This window comes from Bombus fervidus, chromosome 11 (genome assembly GCF_041682495.2).
Source record: "Bombus fervidus isolate BK054 chromosome 11, iyBomFerv1, whole genome shotgun sequence".
Lineage (NCBI taxonomy): Eukaryota > Metazoa > Arthropoda > Insecta > Hymenoptera > Apidae > Bombus > Bombus fervidus.
The window spans coordinates 5,747,145-5,772,481 of NC_091527.1; the positions used below are offsets into that span (position 1 = coordinate 5,747,145).

A 25,337-nucleotide genomic window follows, 5' to 3' on the forward strand; every position below is an offset into this window, starting at 1 on the left:
ACGGCCTTAGAACGTATTTTCAAGCTACTGCTACCTGAGTACTATCAGAGATAAGTAAGTAGGAAGATCGCTGATGAGTATAGGAGAATTTCAGCCAAAAGTGTGCTCTATGAATTACCGCCTCTAACGGTCAGACGGCCGAACTATACGCATATTTCCCTTCCCCCCAAATACGTTTGATGGAAGAAACCACGATACATATGTCGTGAACATAGGGATATATTACTATGTCCATGATGTATGCACAGTGAGAGAGGAAATGTGTTTTTGTACGTTCGATTGTATATACGGGATTGTGGTCATATACTGATATACGCGGGATCACGATTATGCACAGGACTGTAATTTGTACCTACCGGGTATTACAGAGTTGAACGAAAACATGCGCTTAATGGTGATTCGAAAACGAGCGGCAAAACGCTGCGCCATGTCGTAGAACGAGCATTTATAAGTATTTGATCGTCATTTTCGTATAAGAAGAGTTGTTTAGATTATCATAAAATTACATAATTACTAGAAATATGTTAAATGTAGTTTGTGTCGTAAATTGTAAATGCCGTAAATGTGTTGTAAAATGATCGTAAATGACCTAATATCTGGAATGAAGATATATACAGAGTATTTCTAATCTATAAAAAGTTTTTGAAATTTGAAGTAAAAAGTATAGGATGAAAGAAAGTGCTCGTTTATTAATATTATAATTTTGATTAAAAACATTAAATTAAATTAGGTTAGATTGATAAAAAATGGATATTGAATAGTTAATAGAAGAAATATACATTTCTATATTTATCAATTATAGAATACATATAGAACAATAAACATAATCTGACACGTATAAAATGATCTCAGAAATGGTAATAAATGTATTTACGACGTGATGCAAAATATGTGCACACCTCTGACAATTACACAAATTGTTATACAGAAAATTATGAATCCGTTAAAAATTATACAATTATTATAAACTTTCATATTGAATTGAATAAAAAATTTTATTTTGCAAATGAATAAAGCGTTTAATTATTTCAAATCCATCCGACATTCACAATCCTTAAATTTTTTCCAATTTCGATTCCTGTAAGGAATAAATTACAAAAAATAACAAAACAGTTCAAGAAAATTAATAAGTATTGGTAAGTATTAAAAGAATAAAATAACATAAAATATATTTGCAACCAATTCCTGGAAATGACGTCATTTTCTGACAAAATCCGAGAGCTAAAAATTTGGCATTCGAACGAGCAATTTGTCGGCCAAAATAGCGATTTTGTACGAGGAGAACATGATAGCATAGGAGATGATACAATTTCACCGATTCTTGAAAATAACTTCATATTGCAAAAGACTGTTCTAAAACTGACATTTTCGATTACTGGAAAAATTTTTCGACCGATTTTGTGATTTCGTATTAGCAGAATAGGATATAACAGGAGATGGCATAATTTTGCCGATTCTTGGGAATGATGTTATACACCAGGAATTGCTCAAAGTTGAAATCTTCAAATTCTCGAAAAATTTATTCGTCAAAATCTAAATTTTGAATCAGGAGAATATAACCTTATAGAAGATGACACTATTTTGAACTAGTTCTTGAAACTTGACATCATTTCTTAGGATTTTCGAAAGTTATTTCACGGTCTTTTTTTACACAATTCTTCTTTAAATTTTGCGTGTTTAAATTTTTAAATCTTGTGTTTTTATCTATTTCCCGAATTCAGTGTTTGATTTTTTATGAGATTGCGTAGTAAAAAGGACATAAATAGCAAGATTTTAAAGTACTGTTAAACTAATCTGACTTATTGAAACTCTTCCTAACTACATTTTATATAATTATTTTACAATAAATAATTCATTTTCTATTGTAGGTATTGTATAATCATTTATTCTAAGAAGATTATTGCTTGTGGTTGCTGTTGGTTGCTGTTGGCTGCTTGTGGTAGGAGCACGAGACCTTACAGCTTCGCTCGTGGACGCTTACACGGTCAGGATTGAAAGTCCTTCCACATTGTTTACACGGGACCAATTGACTTAAGTGAGATTTCCAACTGGCCTCAGCCATTGCATCCAAGTCAACTGTTATATCTCCCGTTTCTAAGTTACCTGGTTACAAATTACCATCGTAAATTAAAAATAATAAATTATTACATTCATTATTCGCGCATGTAATGGAAAAGAATATTATTTTTATCAATTCTACATAATAATTATCAATTGCAAATCAACCCTTCACTTTGCGTGATAAACCAATAGCACAAGGAGCATTTGCAGTATTTGATAAAGCTCGACTTTGTGATTTCCTGACTCTAATCGTGTCTCCCTCTAATCGATATAGTTACACTGACCTTAAGTTCATTGGTAAGGCGCGGGTCATGCAACTGATATTTAATTCCCACGCACAATTATCACTGATTATTAAAGGCTACTATAAAGATTACTGATTCGATACGAATTAAAAGTGAAAAAAGATCCATGCACCTGTGCTCCGAATAAAAGCATTCAGGTGAATCGATTACGGGGGTTGTTCAACTCTTGACATCAATTAAACCAAAGTGCATTTTTCCCGCCAACTGAAGTTGCTGCATTTAAAAAATGAACGTAACTATAAAGACATGCAAATATGATAAGATATTTGACTCACGAGCGTAAATAATTTCAGGTCTCTCTGGCTCTTTTCTTCTTTGACCTGGCGGTAATTTTTGGTTCTCCACGTGCCATTTTTTCAAGCATTGTGGCTCATGAATGGCTATGCTAGTAGATCCGAAATCTCTACCACATATGTAGCATGTGACCGTCTTTTTCTGCACATTATCCTAAAATCAATTTTCTCCAAATAACTATTTCGTTGATTATCTTCGCCGATTTAATAACACTTATGCGTAAAAAGACACAATTTTTATTCATAACAATCGATATAAAAAATTTGTACATAAAATTTAACTCGTACAATAGAACACCACTCGTGGATGATCGCGTGGGAACGCTTATGCAAATTGGATAATATAAGCATGCCTTCCGACACGACTCACCCCCGTTGGACTGCTTAGATTTTCTTGCACGTTCATCATTTCTGACTTCTGTTGCCGGATCGAATCCTTCTTTCGAGGCTGAGACGATTGCTTTTCCTTTTCTATCTGCATTCGCTTGATGCATTGAGGCTCGTGTATTTTTATACTCTTCGTGCCGAAGTTTCTGCCACATGATTGACAAGTAAGCATAGGAGGTCCTACTCGTGACGTACCGGGAGACTTTTCACTAAGGAAGCTTTCTGCTTTCTCTGACTCGGTATTCTACAGGTTAAAGAATATGTAACAAACATCCTATTAAAGAGTTAAGACTGGATAAGCATTTTCACCTTTATAGAAGCTTTACAGCTTTTCTGATGGACTGTCAGCCGTTCTGGTAGAAATGTTCTTCCACATTTCGAGCAGGGAACCAATTGTGCCTGAAATACAATTTATCATCATTATCATGTCCCGTGCTTCCATTCCAGTGTTTTCTATGATTAACATGTCAGTCAACACGAGAACTTTCAGAGAGGAAAAGTTCTTCTTAACGAAATTTTGAACTTAACGAGTCGCAATGCGGTTCTTAGTTTTTAGATCAAACATGCCGTTGCTCTTAAACAACCAAGCCCGTGATAAATCTAGGGCAGCACCTTGAACACGATAGGATATTACAGTGCGTGACATGCTCCCTGTGTAGAACCAGAGACTTTACACACGGATTCCGCTGAATACACTGGTATTTCTGTTTCTACGTATGCATAAGAAATGTGCAAGGGTAAGCCTTAACGAGCCATTCCATTATTACGTTTACTATAATCGATTTAATCAGTAGCAAGCATGTTTGCCCATAAAAACATTTGCATACTTTAAATTAACATGGTATTTGCAATTTTGCATCTATTAATACTAATTCTTACAAGGGAAGAAAAATGAATAAATAAACATAAAATAAATGAATGAATATAAAGTATAAATAAATCCAAAATATACGTAATTGAATTAAGTATGTAAACAAACAACCATTTCGATACTATGCATTTTTGACAATCCATGACTTCTTGTATTTAATTACATTACGATTGGATTGCAGAAAGTCATGTAATAATGTTACATCACCATTTGGGAGAGACAGTCGTCAGCCGTGACAAACATAGTGGAATGACTCATTCAACTAATCGAAGTATGTTACTCCATAAAGACAAATACGGAAACGTTTAACGATTCAGGCAACTCTGCCTGAACTCCTCTCGATGATTAATCAAACCGAATAAAATTTACTTGAATTTTATCGGTTCGACAAAAATCTGGTTTAAGGACATTTGCCGAATGGAAGACTCACATGCTTAAGGAAATATTTAAATCACAGGATACCTGACTTTCTTCCCATGCTATTGCATTCCATTCTGAATGATTGATGGCGATGTCGGGCCTCTGAGGTGTCGGACGCCTTTGGTTCACGGGCAAAGAATTATTTTCTCGTTCCCACTTCTGCCACCATCAATATTTATCAATTATTCGATTAAGCTTAAAGTTATAGCTTTATATATCACTGACGAATAGTGATCATGCTAAATGATAATTATGCTAAGTGGTAATTACTTCCTTAAATAGAAATTTATTGCACGAACTTCTAAAAACAAGTAATGCCTTCATGAAAATTAATGCTTATATCAGTGGCTATAATTTTCTTTACATACTCTAATTCATTTTCAGAAGTTCATACGAACGTTATACCAAAAGTTCTAGCGTTTCAAGTATCTAGTTCTAATTTACAAAGACTCCTTCATAAGACGCAATAAATATCAAATTGGAAGTGGATATGAATTTCAAAGCGATTCACAGTAAAGCAACGTAACGAACACACGATCGATCTACACACGATCTGCAACACAGGTAATGTTCTTTCATGAATAGTCTATAGACAAATTTAGACCCAGTCGAGGTAGTATACGAATTTATCGAACCGAATGTATATACACTAAAACCGCGACACACATGTAAATTACATCGCCTCGTGCCAATGTTCAACTATAGCGAATAAGTGTCAGTTCTTGTGTACGTATAAATGTTTCTCATATCCACTAAATAGATATGATCGCGTATGTATATACATATCGATCTTGCAAAGGGCCTTGATGTATTACGTGTCTTCAGAGATATCCAATGATATTCATGCATTGTATCTCATACAATCGCGAGTATGAATAATATATAGAGTTCAAGTTCAATGTGAAATTAGATGCTCCTTTCGCAAATACATACCGGGTTACGGTAAACATTTTGTCTATTGATAAACGTGAGATACGCACGCAATTTCTTTTTAACACTGGAATAAATTAAATTTTAATTCAGTAAAACGAAATCTAACGTATTGATAAGGCTATATAAAGTAGCGTGAACGTGTGATAGGAAAAATATTAGCATAAAAACTACTTGCATTTTAAACGTGATAAAAAAAATATTGTTCTGAAGCTTTATGAAATTTAAAGGCACGAAGTAAAATAATAATTATAATTGCGCATTCACGATGCTACTAACCTGCATGCATCTAGGCTCGTGAATAGGAAAGCTGGCGGTACCAAATTCACGGCCACATATGTAACAAGTAATGGTCCTTGGCCCCTTCTTAATTGGCGCTGACGAAGGTCTACTCGATCCATTAGATCGTTCTTGAAGATTGCCTGATTTGAAATCCTGAACAACCATTTCCTCCACTTTGTTCTTGCTCTTATCGCTACGAAAATTCAAGGCAATGGGCTTCTGAACAGTTTTGGGTATCGCGGTCCTTGATTTGGAGATCGTACAATTGTCCTTCGCCTTGGGCTGACTACCCTTCGGATGACTGTGAAACCGCTCTGGTTGGTCTGGCTTTCCACAGCTCTTGCAAGGTTCCGGAGCGCTCTTTGTTGAAGAGGCTGTGAACACTTCCAGATCGTTCTGTATGGTGGGTCTTGAGCTCTTCTTCTTCAACGTAGACAAGGAAGGTACCTTGTGGTTGGTTGTTCCGTTTCTAATTGTAGATACATAACTTTATTTTTTATTTAAAACTTTGAATTTATTCTGTTTTCTTTTTTTTTTTTTTTATATTTTTCCTCACAAACAATTTTTACCATTTCTACAAGCGAAATTTTCTATACATTCCTGTCTTTAAATTTTCTTAACGAATTCCCTAAATTTTCACGAACCTATTGTTGTTGTCATCCAGTTTTGTATTATCCAAGCTCTTCTTTGTAGACGCCGCATTCTGTCCACTTATGCGCGCTTGTTTCTGCATCCTAGATGATACAACCGACACGTCGATGTGACTGAACCTCGAGTCGAGAATTTGTTCAAAGCTACGTCGTTTGTGGCGTATGGAGAAGGGTCCGCTGCACCACGACACCTCACCGTTCAATGCTGGGCTATATTGTTGTCGTTGTCGCTCGACACCGGTGACGTTTTGTCGGTACCTTGACGACGAAGGGAATGACGATGTTCCCCCACTAATTGCTTTTGAGAGACGAAACCGCATCATCGAATCAACGAGTAACTCTTTGCTGAGAAGAGACATGTCCAGTTTATCGACCAGATCGGGGTCCAGCACAGTTGGTTTTTCGAGATTCGCGGTCTTCGGTCTTTCCGGTTCATTGTGTAAGGAAGCACCGCGTTTCATCTTCGGTGGCCAGGTGCTTGTATCCGGTATCTTTAATTTTCCTCGCTGCTTTCCTTTTTCTAAATCATTTTCTTATATTTTTGAATACTCTTATATTTTTGAATAGAAAGGATTCTCTAGATAGTTGCTCTAAATAATTTTTTCCATCTTAGATCTTTGGATAGATAGGAGTCTCTACACAATTAATTTAAATGACCAAAGAACTCGCATTAGTGGTAAAAATCAATGGATGTTGATTTTTTTCTTATGTATAAAACATAATCTCTGGCTATGGATTGGTCGAAACTATAATGTAGTATGATACGTAATATTGGTATAAAATACAACGTAAAGGTTCAAGGTTAGTTCCGCTTTAAAAAAAAATACATTTCCATAGCCAGAATTAGAACCCTGTACTTCTAATGCTAATTATTTGGAAGAAATTACCGCCTACGTTTATTCTGGGTTTTTGCAGTTTTATGGCTCAATTTGCATAAAAGAAAGTCTATATATAAAACAAATCATTAACTACTACAGCATATGTAGTTTCTCGATATTAATTAATTGATTAATTTTCTTATTTAATTTCATTACCATTTCCTAATCCAATTTAATATGTAAGGTGCAGTATTAGAGTACAAATACAATGTCGTTTATTTTGCTTCTTTTTAATAAAAATGTAATAAACTTTACTTACTATCCAGCATATCCAAGTCATCCTTAATTACTAGAAAAGTTTTTTCGGATAAGAACTCCGTCGGGCTTTTTTTCCATTTCATGATTTTTGCGGTCGACGCCGTGATATTGGAGTGAATTATCACTTTGAATTTACAAACAACGTCACGATCAATTGGAAATATTTTGTACTATTTCGATAGCACTGATGTAAAAAAACGTTTTTATATTTTAGAAGTAAACCGGTATTTAGAATTTCATAATAGATCTTTATATAAATTTATCGCGTTTTAAAGTAAATAAAAAGTATAATCGATCATAATAAGACACACTTGAATTTTCATCATTCTTTCAATCGATTATTGGTAAGAATTTCTGACTCTCTGACGTTTATGGTTATGGAGATTGCAAACTAATTTTTCTTCGGCTATTAAATCGTCCTTTCTCACTATTAGTTCACTTAATTTAACTTCCAACAAAATATTCATGTTGTCACTTTTTAATTATTCTGTAATTCTTTTCGATCCCCATAAAGAAATTTAATTATGGTTCCAATGATATATTTATATATTTATGTATATAAATACCAATTCGATCGCGATATTTTTAACACAAACGATCTTAGTCAATGTTCTAGGTTGTATAGTCACAACGTTGATAGTTCCACGTTTTCAGAATGATCTACAAAACCCGAAGCAGTAAACATACACATGAACGTACTAGTTATTATAACTGTGAGACTTTGCACAGGAGAAAATTACGAATTTCTAAAATAAACCATAAATACACATGTCTTCCTTTTCAAACATTGTGCAATGAGTACAAATAAAACATAAACATTTTTCTAGACGATCGACAAAAATGTATTTTTATATTGACCGGTTCGTGAAGATCATAGAAGCGGATTTTATCTTGTTTTACTCAATCAAGAAACTTCATTGTATTGATTTGAATCGTGCGCGACTTTTAGAAATGCGATTTTAAACGCGTAGCCCTTTGTCAGCGAAACAGCCGGTGTACTGAGCTTCGGTTTACCTTGCCATTGGTTACATATAGCTTTTACCTTTCGCTTTGTGGTCGACTATGTGAGAATACAGGTGGCTACAAAAATCGATCTAACAACTACTATTAAACAACTATGCCGTTGTTCGTTTGTGTATGTTCACGTCGTCAGATGAAAGTTTGTTACTACATTGATATTTTAAACGTGGGTGTATATAAAGAATCATTTCAAAAATAGACGAGTACTTCTTTTCTTATTAATATGTCAATCGTTTTAATGTTCTTTATAACTAGTTTTTATATTGACACTTAGTTTGTATGTACTTTGAATATAATTTTAATATTACTGGATTGATTATTAAACTATGTTATATGATAAAGTGAAACGCTATTTAGATAATACTTTCAATTTTGTAACAACATTTTATTTAAAAACGTGCGGGTATATTTCACATATCGAGAAAGTAACTGCTCTTGCACAGAAAGTTGTGCAATTTTATTCATCTACATACATCATGAGAAATGTGGGTATGTAATTGATAGAATTTTATAGAAAGTAAGTATTTTTTATTTACAATAGTAGTACATATTATATAAATATAAAATATTAATATATTATCGTCTGTATCTATATCGCTTAAAATGGAACCACAATTGAAAAATATTATTGTGGAATTGACATCTAAATCCACGTTTATATGAATATTCCCATTCTCTATTAACAATTTTGAATGCAATATCTTCGTAAGGTGGGCCTGCATGAAATCGTAAAATAGCAAAGTCCTTATTATCTGCACAGGGTGTCTGAAAATGAAAACAGTTTTGTTAATTAAATATTCAAATCATTAGCAATAAAATAAAATTAATTTGAATCTTACCAAGAAATATTCAGGAGTCGTGTTTTTATCTATTAAATCCGGATAAAATATATTAAATTTGTAGCCTTGAACGATTTTCGGTGGTGGATTATCCATATCATAATGGGTCTGATTATATTTATTCCATTCGAAACCAGTATGAACTCGATTGAAATATCTTGGTTTTCTGGGTCTATACTTATCAGACCAAAGATAGATCTGTGCTTCTAAAGATGACTCAACACTAAATTGTGCTTCATCAGAACTCATGTTTTTACGGGCTTCTCTATGCATTGCTTGTTCTTCCGCAGTCATAACATTCTGGATTTTCCGACCTGTACTGAGTACTTGATTTCTTGCATATTCCAATCGCTGATTATCGTCCTCTTCTAAAGTTACTAATGTTCCTGGTTCAAGTTGAGAATAAGGTATATATTTTGGAGAATAACCTCCTGATTCATATTCACAAAAAGATTCTGACAAAAGATCATCAGCTGCATTATTAGTCTCTTGATCATCACTGCAAATATATAAAAAACTGTAAATATATAAAATTGTATATGTGGAATTTTTCATATGAATACATATGACAGAAAGACTACATACTCTGATTGACTTTCTTCACTTTTTTCTGTGACTGTATTAGCGGCTTGTTCTTCTTGTTTCTCTGGCTGCTCATCAATTGGTTGCGAACTCTCGGTTTCATTTTCCGTTCTAGCTACACCTTGTTCGGCAATTAAAACTTCCAATTTTTTGCGTAAATTTTCTTGATGCCGATCTCTTAATCGTGCCCTTGCCATATGCGCTGAGGAGTATAAATGACTGATACAATCATGCGAGTTAAATAATATGATTCAAAGTATACATAGGTAATTTTTAATGCTTACCTTTAAGTTGAGACAAAAGACTTTCCCAATATCCTATATCAACGCCTTCAGGCTTTCCTGTAATTTTTGCTTCAATCTGTAATTGCAAAGCTTCTAATTGTGCTGCTGTTTTTCCTTTAAAAATAGCAGTCACATCTTTAGCAACTGATTCATGTATTCCTTCTCTTCTACCCACAGCTGGAAAAATACAGTAAATTTGTAAAAACTATAAAAACAAAATTTCACTTGTACAAGCAAAAAAAGTGTACCTACCAACTTCATACTCTGATCTCTCTAATTTTCTCAATTTATGCAGTTCATCTTCAACAATTACTGTAATGTCATTCCAATAATCTAAATTTTTTCCACGTTCTAATTCTTTATAAACTTTAATATCTTCAATAAGATCTTCTAAATCCTTCACATGTAATCCACGTAAGTAAGTGTAAGGTTCATGCATTTCTACAGCATCAACTTCTTCCTCTGCACTGATGTATTTGGCAAGAAGATCAATTGGTTTTGCACGACCATCTTGTATTCTTATACGTGATCTTAATCTCGCCTGTTCTAAATGAAACTGATCTTCCTGTCTCGCCCATTGTTCCAATTGAGCAGCTTCTTTTCCTCTTTGGAGCATTGTCATCTCTTCTTCTCTTTGTTGTCTTTCTAGTTCTCTCTCTTGTCTTCTTTTCTTAACTTTTTCTAATTCTCTTTTATTTTCTTCTTGTTTATGTCTATTCCTAATTTCTAGTTCCTCTCTACTTACACCAAGTAAACCTTCTTTTTCGAGTTTTTTAGACCATACGAATGTGGAAAGTAAATTTCCATCTCCAAAGGGATTATCTGTATTTGTATAATGTAAATAATCATTATCCCAGCCCATTCTTTCTTTTCTTTTACGTTCTTTAGCTTCCTTCTTTTTTAAACGCCGTAATCTTTTTTCCTCGGGTGTTTCTGTAGCTTTCATCAATTCCTTTTGACGTTTCTTATCTTCGATTTGTTTTTGGCGCTGTTTCTGAAGCTTTTCTAAAAGCTTTGTAGAATCTGATGAAGAATTAGATGAGGATGAATCGCTAGAATCACTTGGACTTGATGAAGATGACGAAGATGATGATCTAAAATGAAAGAAAATTATAAAATAATAAACTTTTAATCCATAACCTCAAAAGTGATCATTTGAAAGTATTTACTAACCTTTTTCTGCTTTTATGTTTAGAGGATTTTTTACGAGATTCGCGTGAATCTGAAAAATCTCTGTATTTATATTTTTTATATTTTTGACTACAGCTTTTAGAGTGTTTATGTCTCGACTTTGATCTTTTAGAATGGCTATCATAGTCACTGTCATTGTCCTTACGAGAAATTCTATCTTTATATTTACATCGATTCGTATCGTCCTTTTTTAATCTTTCACAACCTTTTCTATGAGAATACTTCTCCATTTTTAATAAAAATATGAATATTGCATATTTTCACAGAATGTTAATATTATTTGATATTACTACCTTGACACTTAACCTCACGAAACATATTTTCTCGATGTATTGAGGGCATTGAACACCATCATTGAATTTAGGACAGCTGATTCCTGTTTACTACGTGTGTAAATTTCCGTTTATACTTAATGAAACAATAATACACAATAAATATTAAATATCTTTATAATTTCATAAAAGTATAATGAGTTGATAAAAATTATTCGATTATTGTTTCTATCTTTTTCATATAATCGTTTTTTAATGAACTGTCAATGACTAGGGAGTAGCTTTCTTCCACTCTTCTTGATGTTACATCCGTTAAACTTTCAAATTTGTGGGTATACGTTGTAGAAGGAAGGTTTTCGAAAACACTCGGCTGCGTTTTATAGTGTTTAGTGGTGAATTGCCTCGAGCATTCGTGATAATTCTAATTGGATCAAGATGTCGAACAAGATGTATTATTCGGATAAATACTACGATGATAAATACGAATATAGGTTGGTATAAATAACAGCAGCATATTATGTCTCATTTAGATTTCGATTTTGGCCAAATGTGCCATTTTGAATCGTTTTGTTATATGTACAAGTATACACTTTCTAATTATATATTCATATTGATATTTTTTTGATGATATCATCCGAAAATTTTCTTGTAATGAGGAATGTATTCATTTCGTTATATTTTATATACCTAATTCCGTAACATCTTTGTCTAATTTTTGGACGCAGAGGTAACGTATCATTTACATGGCCGTCTGGCACGTTCTTTTGTTTGCTTAGTAGCCTATTCACTCTTAAACAATATTGAAATGGGGATGGGGAGATGAAAAGAAAGATAGAATATTATAAAATGCAAATACAGTCATGCAAATTTCATAATCTTTCTTATTGAAATATGTATATTTTTTACTTTAAAAAGTACTTTCTAATTACCATATTTTACAGTACGTTACAAATTTCTTTTACATTACTATTTTAATTCAAACTAGTTTATTCAATTGTTTATTAAAATTCACCAATTTAAAACAGTGTATAAATAAAAACATAAGATTATTGGTAATACATATATGGATATATGTATATATTACTTATGGTTCTTTTATTAGGCATGTAGTACTACCAAAAGAAATGATTAAATTGGTTCCAACTACTCATCTCCTCTCGGAACAAGAGTGGAGAGCTATTGGTGTTCAACAAAGTCAAGGATGGGTTCATTATATGATTCATAAGCCAGGTATGCCAACTGGTTGAATTCTTTATATACTATTCAAATTTTATTATTATCCCCTGCTCTTTACTTTAAATTGTATTTACAAAATAAATTTTTAATAGAAGATTAGTAGAAGTATTTTAATTGGTAAATACTTGTGTTTCAGAACCTCACATTTTACTCTTTAAAAGGAAAATAACATCTCCACCACCAGAAAATTGATTGTACTGACAACATTGTAACAATTTGTAAATAATACTCCAAATCATTGTTAATATTCATAAAACAACTCAATTATAGCAGCTGATCATTCTAATGGCTTGTAAAACCAATATTAATGCAATGTTAAGTTGATAAATTTATATTTAAAATTCACTGAGACAGAGTAACAATTTTGTTCTTTCTAAATTCTTTGTGGAAATAACGTAATTCATTGTTTTAATTTTTTCTCTGAATGTGTCATTCCAAAAAATCAATAAGAAAATTGTGTATATATGTCTATAAAATCCCTTAGTTCTTAATTACAGTTTAAATAGTACTTATATTTTGGATTTACCATGACAGCTTGGTATTTCATTTAATAAGTAAAATTTGAGTATTCTGATTCTTTTCTGAAAATCATAGTTCTGTAGCAGAATTAGTTATTCTGTTAAGGATTTATTGAGTAAAGAAAATTGTCATTTTGTGATTAAAGTGCCTTATACAAATGTACTAACTATTAAGATATATTTTAGTATTACATGTTTAGAATAATCATTCCTTATGTTTAACAAGAATGATATAATGGAAAAGTGTGATTTTAAATGTTAAGTTTTCACCAGTTACATTGATTTTAATCTAGGATTCCAATATTAATAATTAAGTATCAAATCTGCATTACATATCTTGCCATAAATTTCTTATATCATTCAGAATTACATATTGCACTTAGTTGACATATAATGTTATCTAGAAGCTGCTCTCTAATTATATGTATTTCTTGCAACATTTTATCAGTATTTCCGAAAAGTAATTTTTACATCTAAGTATTAAATGATTCACCTATTTTTATTAAATGAAACCTTTACTTTGTCCATTCTTAAATAAACATTTGTAACAAATACATGTCAGTTTAATTTTATTTTCCTTAAATAATTTTATTCGCGAACATGTGGTATGTATTGTAATTATTTGTATCAGAATATAACTTTTAACGAAGAATTATGCAAACCAAGTTGCGTTGATACAAGATACATGTGTTTCTTCATTTGTATTCTTGGGCGACAAAAAGTGAAACAAATTTAGCCGAATATGCGAGAAAGGAGGGGCAGAATAATTAACACAATCACGTGACTGACCTCAATCCAATTATACAAACATCGTCCCTAGCGGTCAAGTAATTCTCACACTAATTTTTGTAAATTTTACATTAATTAAATCATCGTTTATGAACTGACGTATATTGCGTGCTACAGTTCGTTTCACTTTTATTACATAATTTCGTTACCATTTCTAACAAGGAAGCAAGCGATTAGCGAAATCCATCAAGATTAGAAAAAATTAATTTAAATTTTTATAATTAAACCAAATAACTAAAAATAATATCTGCGAATCAAATAAAAAAAAGATTGCACTATATATGTATAATAATATATTTTTTTGAAATTCAAAATAGCAGCGCTATATCATTTTTTCATTAACAGCTTCATCCAAAAATATACGATATGTATTTCGTAATATTCATGATTTGACTTTTACGTGTGCCAATTACCGAACTGTCTACTATATAAGGTATAACCATTCATTCAAGTTTCGAATGTATGTGTCGATTGAGGCACACGCGGTTTCGCAAACCGCGTGTATGTTTGCGCGCGCGCAACATCGTAGGATCTCCAGCTACATGGTGAAGGTACGTAAGAAAAACGGCGAAGAGGGAGGATAGTGTAGTCGGAGTTCGGTGAAAGGGGGCAAAAGGATGCCGAGGCACAGAGAAAGAGAAAAAGATAGAGGGAGAGAGAGAGGTGGGATATCAAAAGCAAAGGGTGATGGAGAGGGAAAGAGATAGTTGATTTCTGACGCACACATGATTGCATCCGTACTATTCCGTACGATACGAAGGGCTCTGTTCTCATGGGCCGGTCGTCGTCGCCGACAGTCCACGAGAACAGAGCGTACCGATAGTACGACGATCGCGCTCGCGGGAAGAACAACATTTCGCGTACTCTAAATCGAAGCGTGATCAGCATCCCGATTAAAAAATTAGCACGCGCGCAACGTGATTCGATTGCATTGCCGCGCACGCAGTTTCTTCTATCGACGACCACAATCGTGAATAGAACTAATTTATCGGGTAAGTCAATTCTTTTTATAAATACCCAAAGCGAATATTTATAAAATATACGAGATATATCATTTTTAGGGAAATGAAAGCATTCGAGGTTGAAAGCCGTCGTAGTTCAATGACACGGTAGTTTTGTAGAAACCTGATAGCGATAATTTACTTTTACTTTTTTAACAGTGATATAAGAGATAAACGTCTAAACAATGTGACAGGAATCAAAGGGTAAATAAAGTCGTGTCTCGTTGCGCTCATCTTTGCCCCGGCTGTAATTATGATCTACATAACACTTATGACTTTTCTCATTGCACATCGTTAGATGTATCTATTGTGCTAGTAAAAAGAGTCGAATGATTTGATACAATGTGCATCTTGTCTCCACGATAGTCAATCCACGTGCACAATAGAGAAATAGAAATTGATCGCGCAAAAGTATAGCCGGAAAATGTTTGATTTCGGTATTGTTTTAAAATGTGTTGTATATCGAGAAAGATATATGTATCTTTAAACAGTCATAAATCAAGAAAAATTGCACCTTTATAAAAGTCTGCAAAAAGCTAAAAAAGAAATTTTTTGGTCATTATCATCTTCATATGACAAACAAACGCTTGAAATTACGATTTTCCACGCATATAATTTTTTCTTTTCTTCTAGACATGTGACATCAGTGTTATCTGTGCATTGAACATCTTTATTTAGACTTACTCATAGATACGCGCTTCGCACAGTAAATCCATAATTACCATGCTTCTTTGTTCATTTGATGAATAATATATCAAGTGTGTTTCAAATTTTTAGAACGCCGCGCGTTCTTCATCGTACGGTTACTATTGCCATGTGCGGTTCAAACAAGAATGGCACGTGTATTTGGTTCCTATCGTCTACTTTCATTTGCCTTCGCCCGGAGCGCATATAAATCAAATCTTCTATCTTACTTAATAATCATGTCAACACGAGATCAATTTCGGTTACGTCTTTCTTATTTTTCTTTTTCCCTTTTTCATATTCGTGGAATCAGTATGAAAACTTCCGCCGCGCATGAAGAAAAATAATGACAAATTTTTCTGCAGTATACAATTTTATTAGTGGATGGAACGTAAAGGCAGATTTCCAGGACAGTTTAAACCGGTTAATACCAGTTTCTGCGAGATATACATACATACATATATGTATACATAGCACGATGACGAGAAAATTTGTAGTCTTAATTTATATTTTTATTCATTAATTAATCTTATCAGTTTAATATTAATTGATCGAAAATTCTTAAACACAACACAAACATGTATGCATCTTTTATAATAAATTTGAATAGATTTAATTACACTATATCGTTTTTTATGATAAGAATATTTGATACCGGATGCTGCGGAATTAGGGAATAAACATGAACTTAACACCATGTACTGTAGGGTTAATTGGTGCTGTCAGATGATGGGTATGCTTGCACGATGGGTGTTGCGGGCAATATTTAAATGAACAATTAACATTTATGAATATTTCATATCGTTTGTGTTATATAATAAGTTATATTATGCATCATCTAACATGATGATTAGAATGCAGGATCAATGAGTCTTGCAGCACGCTTTGAAGATTGTTTTTCTGTTCACTTTTGTAATTATATGGATAAGTATACGTTTTGTGTTTACATTCCATCTATAGAATATTTTGCTGGACTTACGATCAAGAACATGTTACAAATACCCTGATAATATCGGTTTCAATTATTGTTTAATATATTTTATCGATAACAAAAAAGTTTAATGCAACAGAAAGTTATGAAAATATTTTAATTTACACGAATTAGGTCTGAATGTACACAGCATATAAAATTGAAAATACATAAAACATATGTAATTTTAAATAAGCCAAATTATGAATTAAAAAGTTCAAGAAATCGATTATTTGCAACCAACAAAATTGATGGAAAACGTAAATAAGATAATTGCATTATGGTACAATACCTCCCGCAAGATAAAAGCGTAATTTATGATAGTATAGTAATAGGGTCACAGACTACTACCGTGTTTAGAGACGTTTAGTAATATAAAATTAATTAGTTTATATTTACCTGCATTAATTGTTCATGAATCTCAACCAACGTTTAAATTTGGAACACTATAGTATCTTATATTTATCCATTATTTCACTCCCACATGTCAATCTTATCACGGTCTTCCACACATGTGCAAATATTTTAATATGTTTACAGTTATAAGAACAACGTTACATTTCGACAGACTGGCATAAAAAGATAGTAGAGTAATTAGGGTGCTATCTCTTTCATACATATACTATATATATAATTTAATGCTTTATATATCGTGCCTGAAGCAATATCTTATTATCATATTACTAGAACGATTTGTGTAATGTATTTCTGAGAAATGTTATGTTAATTTTAGTCAAGATGCAAATTTACGTCGATTCCGCGCTGTATTATCTAATACTAAAAATATTGTTGCTTTTTTTAGGATAAAAAGACGACATGGCTCATCCAAAAAAATGGAGAAGTTGCATGTCAGAAAACATGCTGACAATGCTTACAGTAGCCGCTGTAGTGGCGGGTACAATTCTCGGTTTCATCTTAAGAAATGTCAGAGACGAACCATGGACAAAGCGCGAAGTTATGTATATTCAATTTCCGGGAGACATATTTCTTCGAATGCTCAAAGCGCTTATATTACCACTAATCGTTGCTAGCATCGTTAGCGCAATCGGCGGATTAGATCTTAATTTATCCGGTAATTAAAAAAATATGTGTATACTTTTTGTAAAAAAAGTTTTGTAGATAATCGTTTATGACGAATGGATTGCGTGGGTGTACAAACTTGTTTATGTGAAGATGCCTGGTTTGGTAAAACATAGATTACCGGTATTTTCTGGTGTGATTTAGCTTAGTCAGAGAGAAAACAATTCCGATAATAGATGTGCTATCTTTCTAAATTATTAATTTGGAAGCATTAATGATCTAATACATTAGATTAGATAATTACATAAGAAAGAACAATAATAGATACTCTCTCTCTCTCTCTCTCTCTCTCTCTCTCTCTCGAACCAGCATTTTTCCGTTCATATTCTGTTTTTCGTTGTTTAAACGGTTGAAAATGATAATTTGTTATGTCACAGTAATAATTCCAGCATCCACGTTTTGTGAAATACTATTACATGTTAATCCTAGTATATCATTAAAAGAACGAAATAAAAATTTTGAAATGTATTTAATTTATAGGAAAGATTGGTATAAGATCAATTTACTATTATGCATCAACGACAATATCTGCTGTAATTCTTGGTATAATTTTGGTCTTAATTATTAGACCTGGAGAATACAGTACACAAGGTATGATCGCAAAGGATAATGTAGCGCCAACTAGAGATATTACAACTACAGACACAATATTAGATTTAATCAGGTATAGCAATTACATTTGTATTACAATAAGTTTTGATTTTTTTTTTTACGAAATATTATTTTTAGGAATGTGTTTCCGCCGAATCTTGTACAGGCTTGTATTGCTCAGGTATATTAATTTTCTTATAAACATTATTGATTAATATTGCATAATAGAAATTTTAATTAATTAATATTGTGCTTTAGTACCGCACAGTACTAATAGAGCCCAAAAATAAAACAGGGGGTAAATATTACACTTAAATTAAATTTGTTTATAATTGTGATTCTATTAATGTATTTCATAAACAATTTAATATTTTTTCCAGTAAACATACAAGATTGGGACATAAGTCATAAATATGGAGATGGTATGAATACTTTAGGTTTGGTTATATTTGGAATTGTATTAGGAATAGCTCTTAGTAAAATGGGTGAACAAGGAAAAGTTCTCTTATCTTTTTTTGACGCTTTATCTGAAGCAACAATGCTTATTACTAAATGGGTCATATGGTAAGCAAATGACATAACAAATTATTTATTTAATTGATTTAAGTCATGCAAAAAGTTTTATTTTTTTACAGGACATCTCCAATTGGTGTGCTCTTTCTTGTTACTTCAAAGCTTTTGGAAATTGAGGATATTAGTGCTATTGCTGGACAATTAAGTTTATATTTCATTACAGTATTATTAGGTTTGATTATTCATGGTTGTGTAACACTTTCTGTTATATTCTTCATTTGCACAAAGCAGTTGCCATTTAAACTCATAGGCAAGATGACTCAAGTTTTAGCTACAGCATTTGGTACCTCATCAAGGTGAATTATTTGAATTCATTCATTCTAGAAAACATGTCAGTAAAAGTTTGGGATTTGTAAATAATTTATTTCTGTGAATACAGCACTGCCACACTGCCAGTAACAATACAGTGTTTGGATAATATAGGTGTAGACCAGAGAATTACAAGATTTGTTGTTCCAATTGGTGCTACCATTAATATGGATGGGACTGCATTATACGAAGCTGTTGCTGCAATTTTTATAGCTCAAGTCAGGAGAATTCCATTGACTCTCGGCAATGTTATTGGTGTTAGGTAATTGTTGAATTAAATGAATTGAACTTTGAAACTTAAGTTTAAAATCTTAATAACTTTGATGGTTTGATATACTTTTGTAGTATAACAGCAACTGCAGCCAGTATTGGAGCTGCTGGCATTCCACAAGCTGGTCTTGTTACAATGGTTATGGTATTAGATACTGTAGGATTGCCTGCTGAAGATGTAACACTTATCATTGCAGTAGATTGGCTCCTGTGAGTTATCCGCTTTGGCATAATTATTAATCAAATTAAAATTTTTTACATTTTAAATAATTGTTAAATTTGCCTATAGGGATCGTTTCCGAACCACGATAAACGTCATATGCGATGCACTCGGAGCTTATGTCATTGAACATTTAAGTAAAAAAGATCTTGAAGCAAGTGCAAACCTTCAGGAGGAAACGATCGAATTAGCCAGAGTGAGGAAAGCAGATGCATAATTTTTTAGTTTTCTTGTTACAAATTTGCCATGATATTATATGAACACAATTTTACTGTGTTCATAATATTTTTTATATACTTTATAGTCAATAATTTGTACTAATGTATATTCATGTTGACTCTAATTTTAATTTATATGATAATCTACACATAATTATGTAATTACTAAGTATTTTAATCACAAGAATGCTGTTAGATACTTAAAAAGATTGTTACTGTTGCATACTTAAAGAAAGTGATCGAGTATTAATGTACTTTGAAAGATCAAACCTTGATTTATTTATGTTCATAAATGTATTAAAAATACATAGTTTTTCTTATTTAAAAAAAATATTTTATTGCAATTACTTTTCTATGTGAAATTTTAAATATTTTATATATTCCATTATATTAAAACATTCCACAGATTTATAGAATACAACTAATATAAAAATTATATTTAATACTGTTTCACTTCTGTACATATATAATATTTATTAATTTAGATTTTATTAATATAATCTTAGGAATAATTTCTTCTAATCATATTTGAAAATGTACATTATGAATTCTTTCTATAGTTTCATATTCTTCAATTATTCTTCAATTATTATTATTATTATTGAATTCCTTTAAAATTTGTTTAATTATATCTTTAAAAATGCTTGTTTAATCATAAACATATATATACCTTTAAAATAGCGAAGATTTGTATTTACATTTACAAAGCAATTCTTTTGTACAATTATGTGTCTAAAAGAACTTAACACCTTGATTATCATCAAATAAAATTAATTCTGCTTTCTTATTTCCTTCCAATGTTTTAAGTGCTCTGATTAAAACTTCTGTATCAAGTCCATAAAATTCTACAAACACGAAGCATTTGTTTTACATCACAATTTTTCTTACGTTCCTTAAATACAACTTATATAAAAGTATATACCCTGATTTGTTGTATCTTCTCCTTGCATTAACTCAAATAAAGTACACACGGAACCGACAAATCCATTCTCTTGTGCCCAGTTATAAATAATTTCACCCCATTCTTCCAAAGTATGCCAATAAATTAGCCACCTTTGTCTTGTCTTATCTAATGGGCTTGCATTTCCTGATCTTGCTAATTCTTCCAATACCAATAAGATAGCCTCTGATGGTAATTTGCCTGTTTCATATATTAAAGAATAAATTTGTAGGCAAGTAATAAGTTTATCATTTTACTCAATCATTGTTATTGTAAAAAGGATACGATTAATTGCAGTATTATTAAATAACGGGCTTGAATGCACTTCTCTTATATCTATAATAGCTTGTTTTGTTACACGATAATATTCTAGGATTAAACTTTTCCACGCTGCTAATTGTTTAGCTCTAGTATCTGAATGAGGCTGAAGTCTGAAAGTTTTCATCAAATATTTAAATATATAGAATGTCAGAAGCTATGCTTATGTATGTACATAAATCATAGTTTAAGATAGGTGCTCAACATAACCTATTAATACTTACGTAAAAAAAGGAGGAAAACTGTATTGCCATGGCCATTCAATTTCTGCCATTATTATTAATATATTAAAAAACTTATGTGAATTACACGATGATACAAGTAGTTATACCTCCGAAATATTCTTCATAACAGAAAAGGATACTTCTGAAAATTCTAACAATAGGAACAAGTATTTCTGCATATGTTATCTACAATTACAATATACGCGAATGCGGCTGGGTGGTTGATTGGCTATCTTATCATTCTGAAATTGTTTTCTTAGAATCAAAACTATATTGCAAGAAAAATTAATCAGTTATAAAACTAAAAAAGTAAATGTGAAAAAAACAAAAGATAATTAATGAAGTTATCAAAATATTTTAATAACATTTCTAAAATGATAACTTTTCTTTAAAAAAATGCTCGTTTTACAAATAGTATTACACATTTATTTAACAATAAATTTATACAAACAATGATGTAAACATATCAAATTAAGTATAAAATATATCCTATAATATCAGTTACAAATTTAACCTATAAATATTGATTACTGTAGTGTATTTAAATTTTCATAAATGATTATGTACTGATTTTGGTAATATATTCCTTCATTTTCAAAATCTCTGTATGGTCTTAAGCTGGAAAATGGATTCTGTTCAAAATATGTATACTTTACATGATTGTTTAAAACTTCATTGAGTCTGATTTGTTCTTTTTCTGCTTCTGTTGAGGTATAAGATGTTAGAATCAATGGGCAATTTTGTTCAGCTACTATCTCTAAAGATTGTCTCCATGAATAGTTTTCAGATCTAAAATCTTCACATTCATGTATTCCTGCATTATATCCAACAATAAAATCTGGTTTCACATATGAATCATTATTTGTATAATTCTCATAAAGCATACTACATATTTGAATTGAAAGTTGTTTATTATCATATTGACAATCTTTACACAGATTCACTGATATGGAATCTATGGATAGTTCAGGTCCTATTAGAAAAATTTGTATTGTTGTAATGCATGGTAACCAGTGTAAGAGAATTTCCCAAAGTTCTATACTATCAATGTCTATCATATTGGCTGCAATAACATGAACAACGAAACTATTACCATTCAAAAGATATCGCAATTTTTGTATTGCGTAAAGAAATGTTAAAGGTCGTGAAAGATATTCTGAATTAATCATTGTTTCCTCTACTATTGACATATGTGAATTCTTCCATGGTTCAATGTAAGAATCTATAAAATCTTTCATGTTTTTTGGTAAATTTACATGATTTATATGATATGGTATTCTTATTTTTGGTATCTTTTTCTCGTGTGTTATTGAGATTACGTCTAAATTAAAACATAACTTTATCAGATCACAATATCTTTTATGTACAATATCATCTTTGTGCTTTGTGCAAAAACTAGTATTTGGACAATTAGGACAATCTTCAAGAACTCTTACATTTTGATCATGACACACAACACATAATCTAAGAAATTTGAACATTTGCTCTTCATAATGCTCTAATTTTCTACCAACCTTTATTGCTACTAGTAACATGAAATTCATTTTCATTTGAGTCCAAGCTTTTATATCAACATTCTGTTGAATATTTAAAAAGGTTGATAATTGATTGTCCTTTAAAATATTGCATATTGCGTTGCATAAATCTTTATGTTGTGACCAATGCATCTTTTGGTGTTCCTTGGAACAATAAGAGATCATAGTGCAATTACCACATCTTTTTAAAGAGATTTTTCCCCCAAATTTTTTACAAACGTGGCATGCATTTGCATAAAAGAAATAGTTATATTTAGGTAGCATTTTATATATAAAATTTTGTATAAAAATATACAAATACAAAGGTATGTATGTAATATAAAATCTTAAAATATTATAAAAATTGTTTTCTTTCTCCGTATTGAGTGGCGATGCATACGATTAAGTATCATTTTACATAAAATTTTTCTTGATTGTTCAATCATCGTGTATGTTTCACATTTTATATAAAAGATTATGTAAGATCTATAATACTTAAGTAGATTATGAATGCTATACACTGCAAATATTTGTAAATAAATAAAAACTTCACTAATAATTTATATTTTATATGTAATTGTTTCAATAAAAGTAAAAATCTTTTCAATAAAAGTTGTCTGTAAAACAACAATTAGATCTCGCTACATTATAAACAAACTTCCGACATAAAACCAAAATCAGTATTGCCATCTACAGTACAAGATTTAGACTTTGAGTGCGCTTAAATATTTACCGTTCGCTTTTAAATGTTTGATAGTGGGAGAGTTTTGAGATGAAAATTAACAAAATGCAGATTCATTGAGTTGATTATAAACATATATTACCATATTGCCATATTTATAGTCTAAGGTACAGTTTAATAAAACGAACTAAAGAACTCTATTCGATAGTACTAACCTTGAAATCGCGTTGTTCCATAATAAATGTCATAAACGGTATTTGACAATATAACTTTTTAATCTTATATGAAAAATATTCTGGATATAATAAGTCGTAAAGTGGCAAATTAACAGCTTTTGAAACTACTAAAATATTTATTTGTCTTTGATATTTATCAAAATGGGGTTATCAAATAAATACGAATAATTCCTCAATTGTTCTTAAATGATTAATGGAATTGTCACTGTGTTGGATTGTGTTTTTCTTAATTCTTTTTCCAATTTTTAGTACGTTTCATCGTTTGTGAAATTATTATTTCTTTCAGAATTGTTGAAAATATGATTACTTTGAGAGGAAAATTGAAGAAGGATAGTGATATACCAAACTCAAAAAACAGAGAATATAATAAACGCGTTTCTGTCCGGGATAAGCTATTAATAAAAGAGGTATAACGAGACAAGAATGTATGAAATTGTCTTGAAATTAAGAAAAAAATTATAACTAGCTGTTTTCATTTTTTCATACATTTAGGTTCAAGAAATGCAGCAAACATTACCTAGTACATGTCAGGTAAAATTTCAAGATCCCGATTGTCTACATGAGTTTATTCTTTTGATTGTTCCTGATGAAGGATATTGGGTTGGAGGTAGATTTCATTTCCAAGTTTATATACCTGAAGAATATAATATGGCTGTAAGTATATCATCATTAAAACTTATATATAGGAATTTGTGATCAGTCTTATATTAACAAAATTATTTTAGCCACCAAAAGTTAAATGCCTAACAAAATTGTGGCATCCTAATATAAATGAGGATGGTAACGTATGCCTTTCAATTTTAAGGCAGAGTAGTATAGATGAAATGGGGTGGGCACCGACTCGTAAACTTAAAGATGTTGTATGGGGTTTGAATTCACTTTTCACAGTAAGTCTTTAAAAATTCTACTTAAAATGTTTCTATGATTATATTAATTAATCATATCCTTCTGCAGGATCTTCTAAATTTTGATGATCCTTTAAACAGAGAAGCAGCTGATCTATTTGTAAAAGATAAGGAATCCTTTCGAAGTAAGGTTAAGGATTATGTTATGCAATATGCAAAAAGATGATTCAAATCAGTGGGTAATGTTATAACAGTGACACTGTACGTTTATGGAATTAGCTTTTTATTTTGGTGGAAAGTTCGAGTTTGATTAAAAAGTGTTTTTTAAATTTGATATCGATTAATTTGTATTTAACTATCATTCAGTACTAGTCTTCTCATTTTAGGGAGATTATTTTTGTTATATTTAAACTTGTTAATGATATGCAGCTTTTGAATGTTATGATACTTTATTGCAGTTAAATTTGTGTAATTAATGGTATAGAGAGAGAGAACGGAGAACATGTCATGTGTACAATATACTTATCCTTTTTATAGAGCATTGTAATGATGAAAGACCATAATTTGTAAATAAAGTCAATATTTAATAATAAAGC

General features: G+C 31.3%; 6 protein-coding genes across 8 annotated transcripts; 3 read left to right on the plus strand and 3 right to left on the minus strand.

Moving 5' to 3' along the window:
- Positions 1-1,781: 1,781 nt before the first annotated feature.
- Cactin (cactin, spliceosome C complex subunit) lies at positions 1,782-17,286 on the minus strand. The gene is made up of 13 exons (XM_072012760.1): positions 17,121-17,286; positions 11,234-11,634; positions 10,313-11,154; positions 10,061-10,237; positions 9,780-9,978; positions 9,195-9,693; positions 6,194-6,660; positions 5,547-6,018; positions 4,380-4,496; positions 3,356-3,445; positions 3,030-3,290; positions 2,642-2,813; positions 1,782-2,103 (listed from the first exon to the last, which is right to left on the minus strand). Exons 2-13 carry the CDS (start codon positions 11,479-11,481, stop codon positions 1,898-1,900), a joined length of 3,750 nt encoding a protein of 1,249 aa, XP_071868861.1. The 5' UTR covers positions 11,482-11,634; positions 17,121-17,286; the 3' UTR covers positions 1,782-1,897.
- On the plus strand, positions 11,830-13,831 carry Cks30a (Cyclin-dependent kinase subunit 30A). Its single transcript, XM_072012759.1, has 3 exons — positions 11,830-12,014; positions 12,626-12,753; positions 12,896-13,831. Exons 1-3 carry the CDS (start codon positions 11,959-11,961, stop codon positions 12,949-12,951), a joined length of 240 nt encoding a protein of 79 aa, XP_071868860.1. The 5' UTR covers positions 11,830-11,958; the 3' UTR covers positions 12,952-13,831.
- On the plus strand, positions 14,695-20,217 carry Eaat1 (Excitatory amino acid transporter 1). Of its 2 annotated transcripts, none has more exons than XM_072012752.1 (10): positions 14,695-15,058; positions 17,524-17,793; positions 18,282-18,465; positions 18,531-18,573; positions 18,651-18,702; positions 18,782-18,956; positions 19,028-19,261; positions 19,345-19,536; positions 19,620-19,754; positions 19,834-20,217. In XM_072012752.1, exons 2-10 carry the CDS (start codon positions 17,538-17,540, stop codon positions 19,979-19,981), a joined length of 1,419 nt encoding a protein of 472 aa, XP_071868853.1. In that variant the 5' UTR covers positions 14,695-15,058; positions 17,524-17,537; the 3' UTR covers positions 19,982-20,217. The 2 variants fall into 2 exon arrangements, with proteins under 2 accessions (XP_071868853.1, XP_071868854.1); XM_072012753.1 differs by having other exon boundaries at positions 18,651-18,690; positions 18,773-18,956.
- Positions 20,218-20,649: 432 nt separating this feature from the next.
- Vps25 (vacuolar protein sorting 25) lies at positions 20,650-21,710 on the minus strand. Its single transcript, XM_072012758.1, has 4 exons — positions 21,465-21,710; positions 21,208-21,353; positions 20,905-21,123; positions 20,650-20,827 (listed from the first exon to the last, which is right to left on the minus strand). The coding sequence occupies exons 1-4, from the start codon at positions 21,512-21,514 to the stop codon at positions 20,715-20,717; spliced, it is 528 nt and encodes a 175-aa protein (XP_071868859.1). The 5' UTR covers positions 21,515-21,710; the 3' UTR covers positions 20,650-20,714.
- Positions 21,711-21,867: 157 nt separating this feature from the next.
- LOC139992155 (uncharacterized) lies at positions 21,868-23,679 on the minus strand. Its single transcript, XM_072012754.1, has one exon. It carries the CDS (start codon positions 23,261-23,263, stop codon positions 21,992-21,994), a length of 1,272 nt encoding a protein of 423 aa, XP_071868855.1. The 5' UTR covers positions 23,264-23,679; the 3' UTR covers positions 21,868-21,991.
- Positions 23,673-25,335, plus strand: LOC139992156 (NEDD8-conjugating enzyme UBE2F). Of its 2 annotated transcripts, none has more exons than XM_072012756.1 (5): positions 23,673-23,693; positions 24,183-24,303; positions 24,389-24,550; positions 24,622-24,783; positions 24,851-25,335. In XM_072012756.1, the coding sequence occupies exons 2-5, from the start codon at positions 24,196-24,198 to the stop codon at positions 24,965-24,967; spliced, it is 549 nt and encodes a 182-aa protein (XP_071868857.1). In that variant the 5' UTR covers positions 23,673-23,693; positions 24,183-24,195; the 3' UTR covers positions 24,968-25,335. The 2 variants fall into 2 exon arrangements, with proteins under 2 accessions (XP_071868857.1, XP_071868856.1); XM_072012755.1 differs by lacking the exon at positions 23,673-23,693 and adding an exon at positions 23,704-23,913.
- Positions 25,336-25,337: the final 2 nt, after the last annotated feature.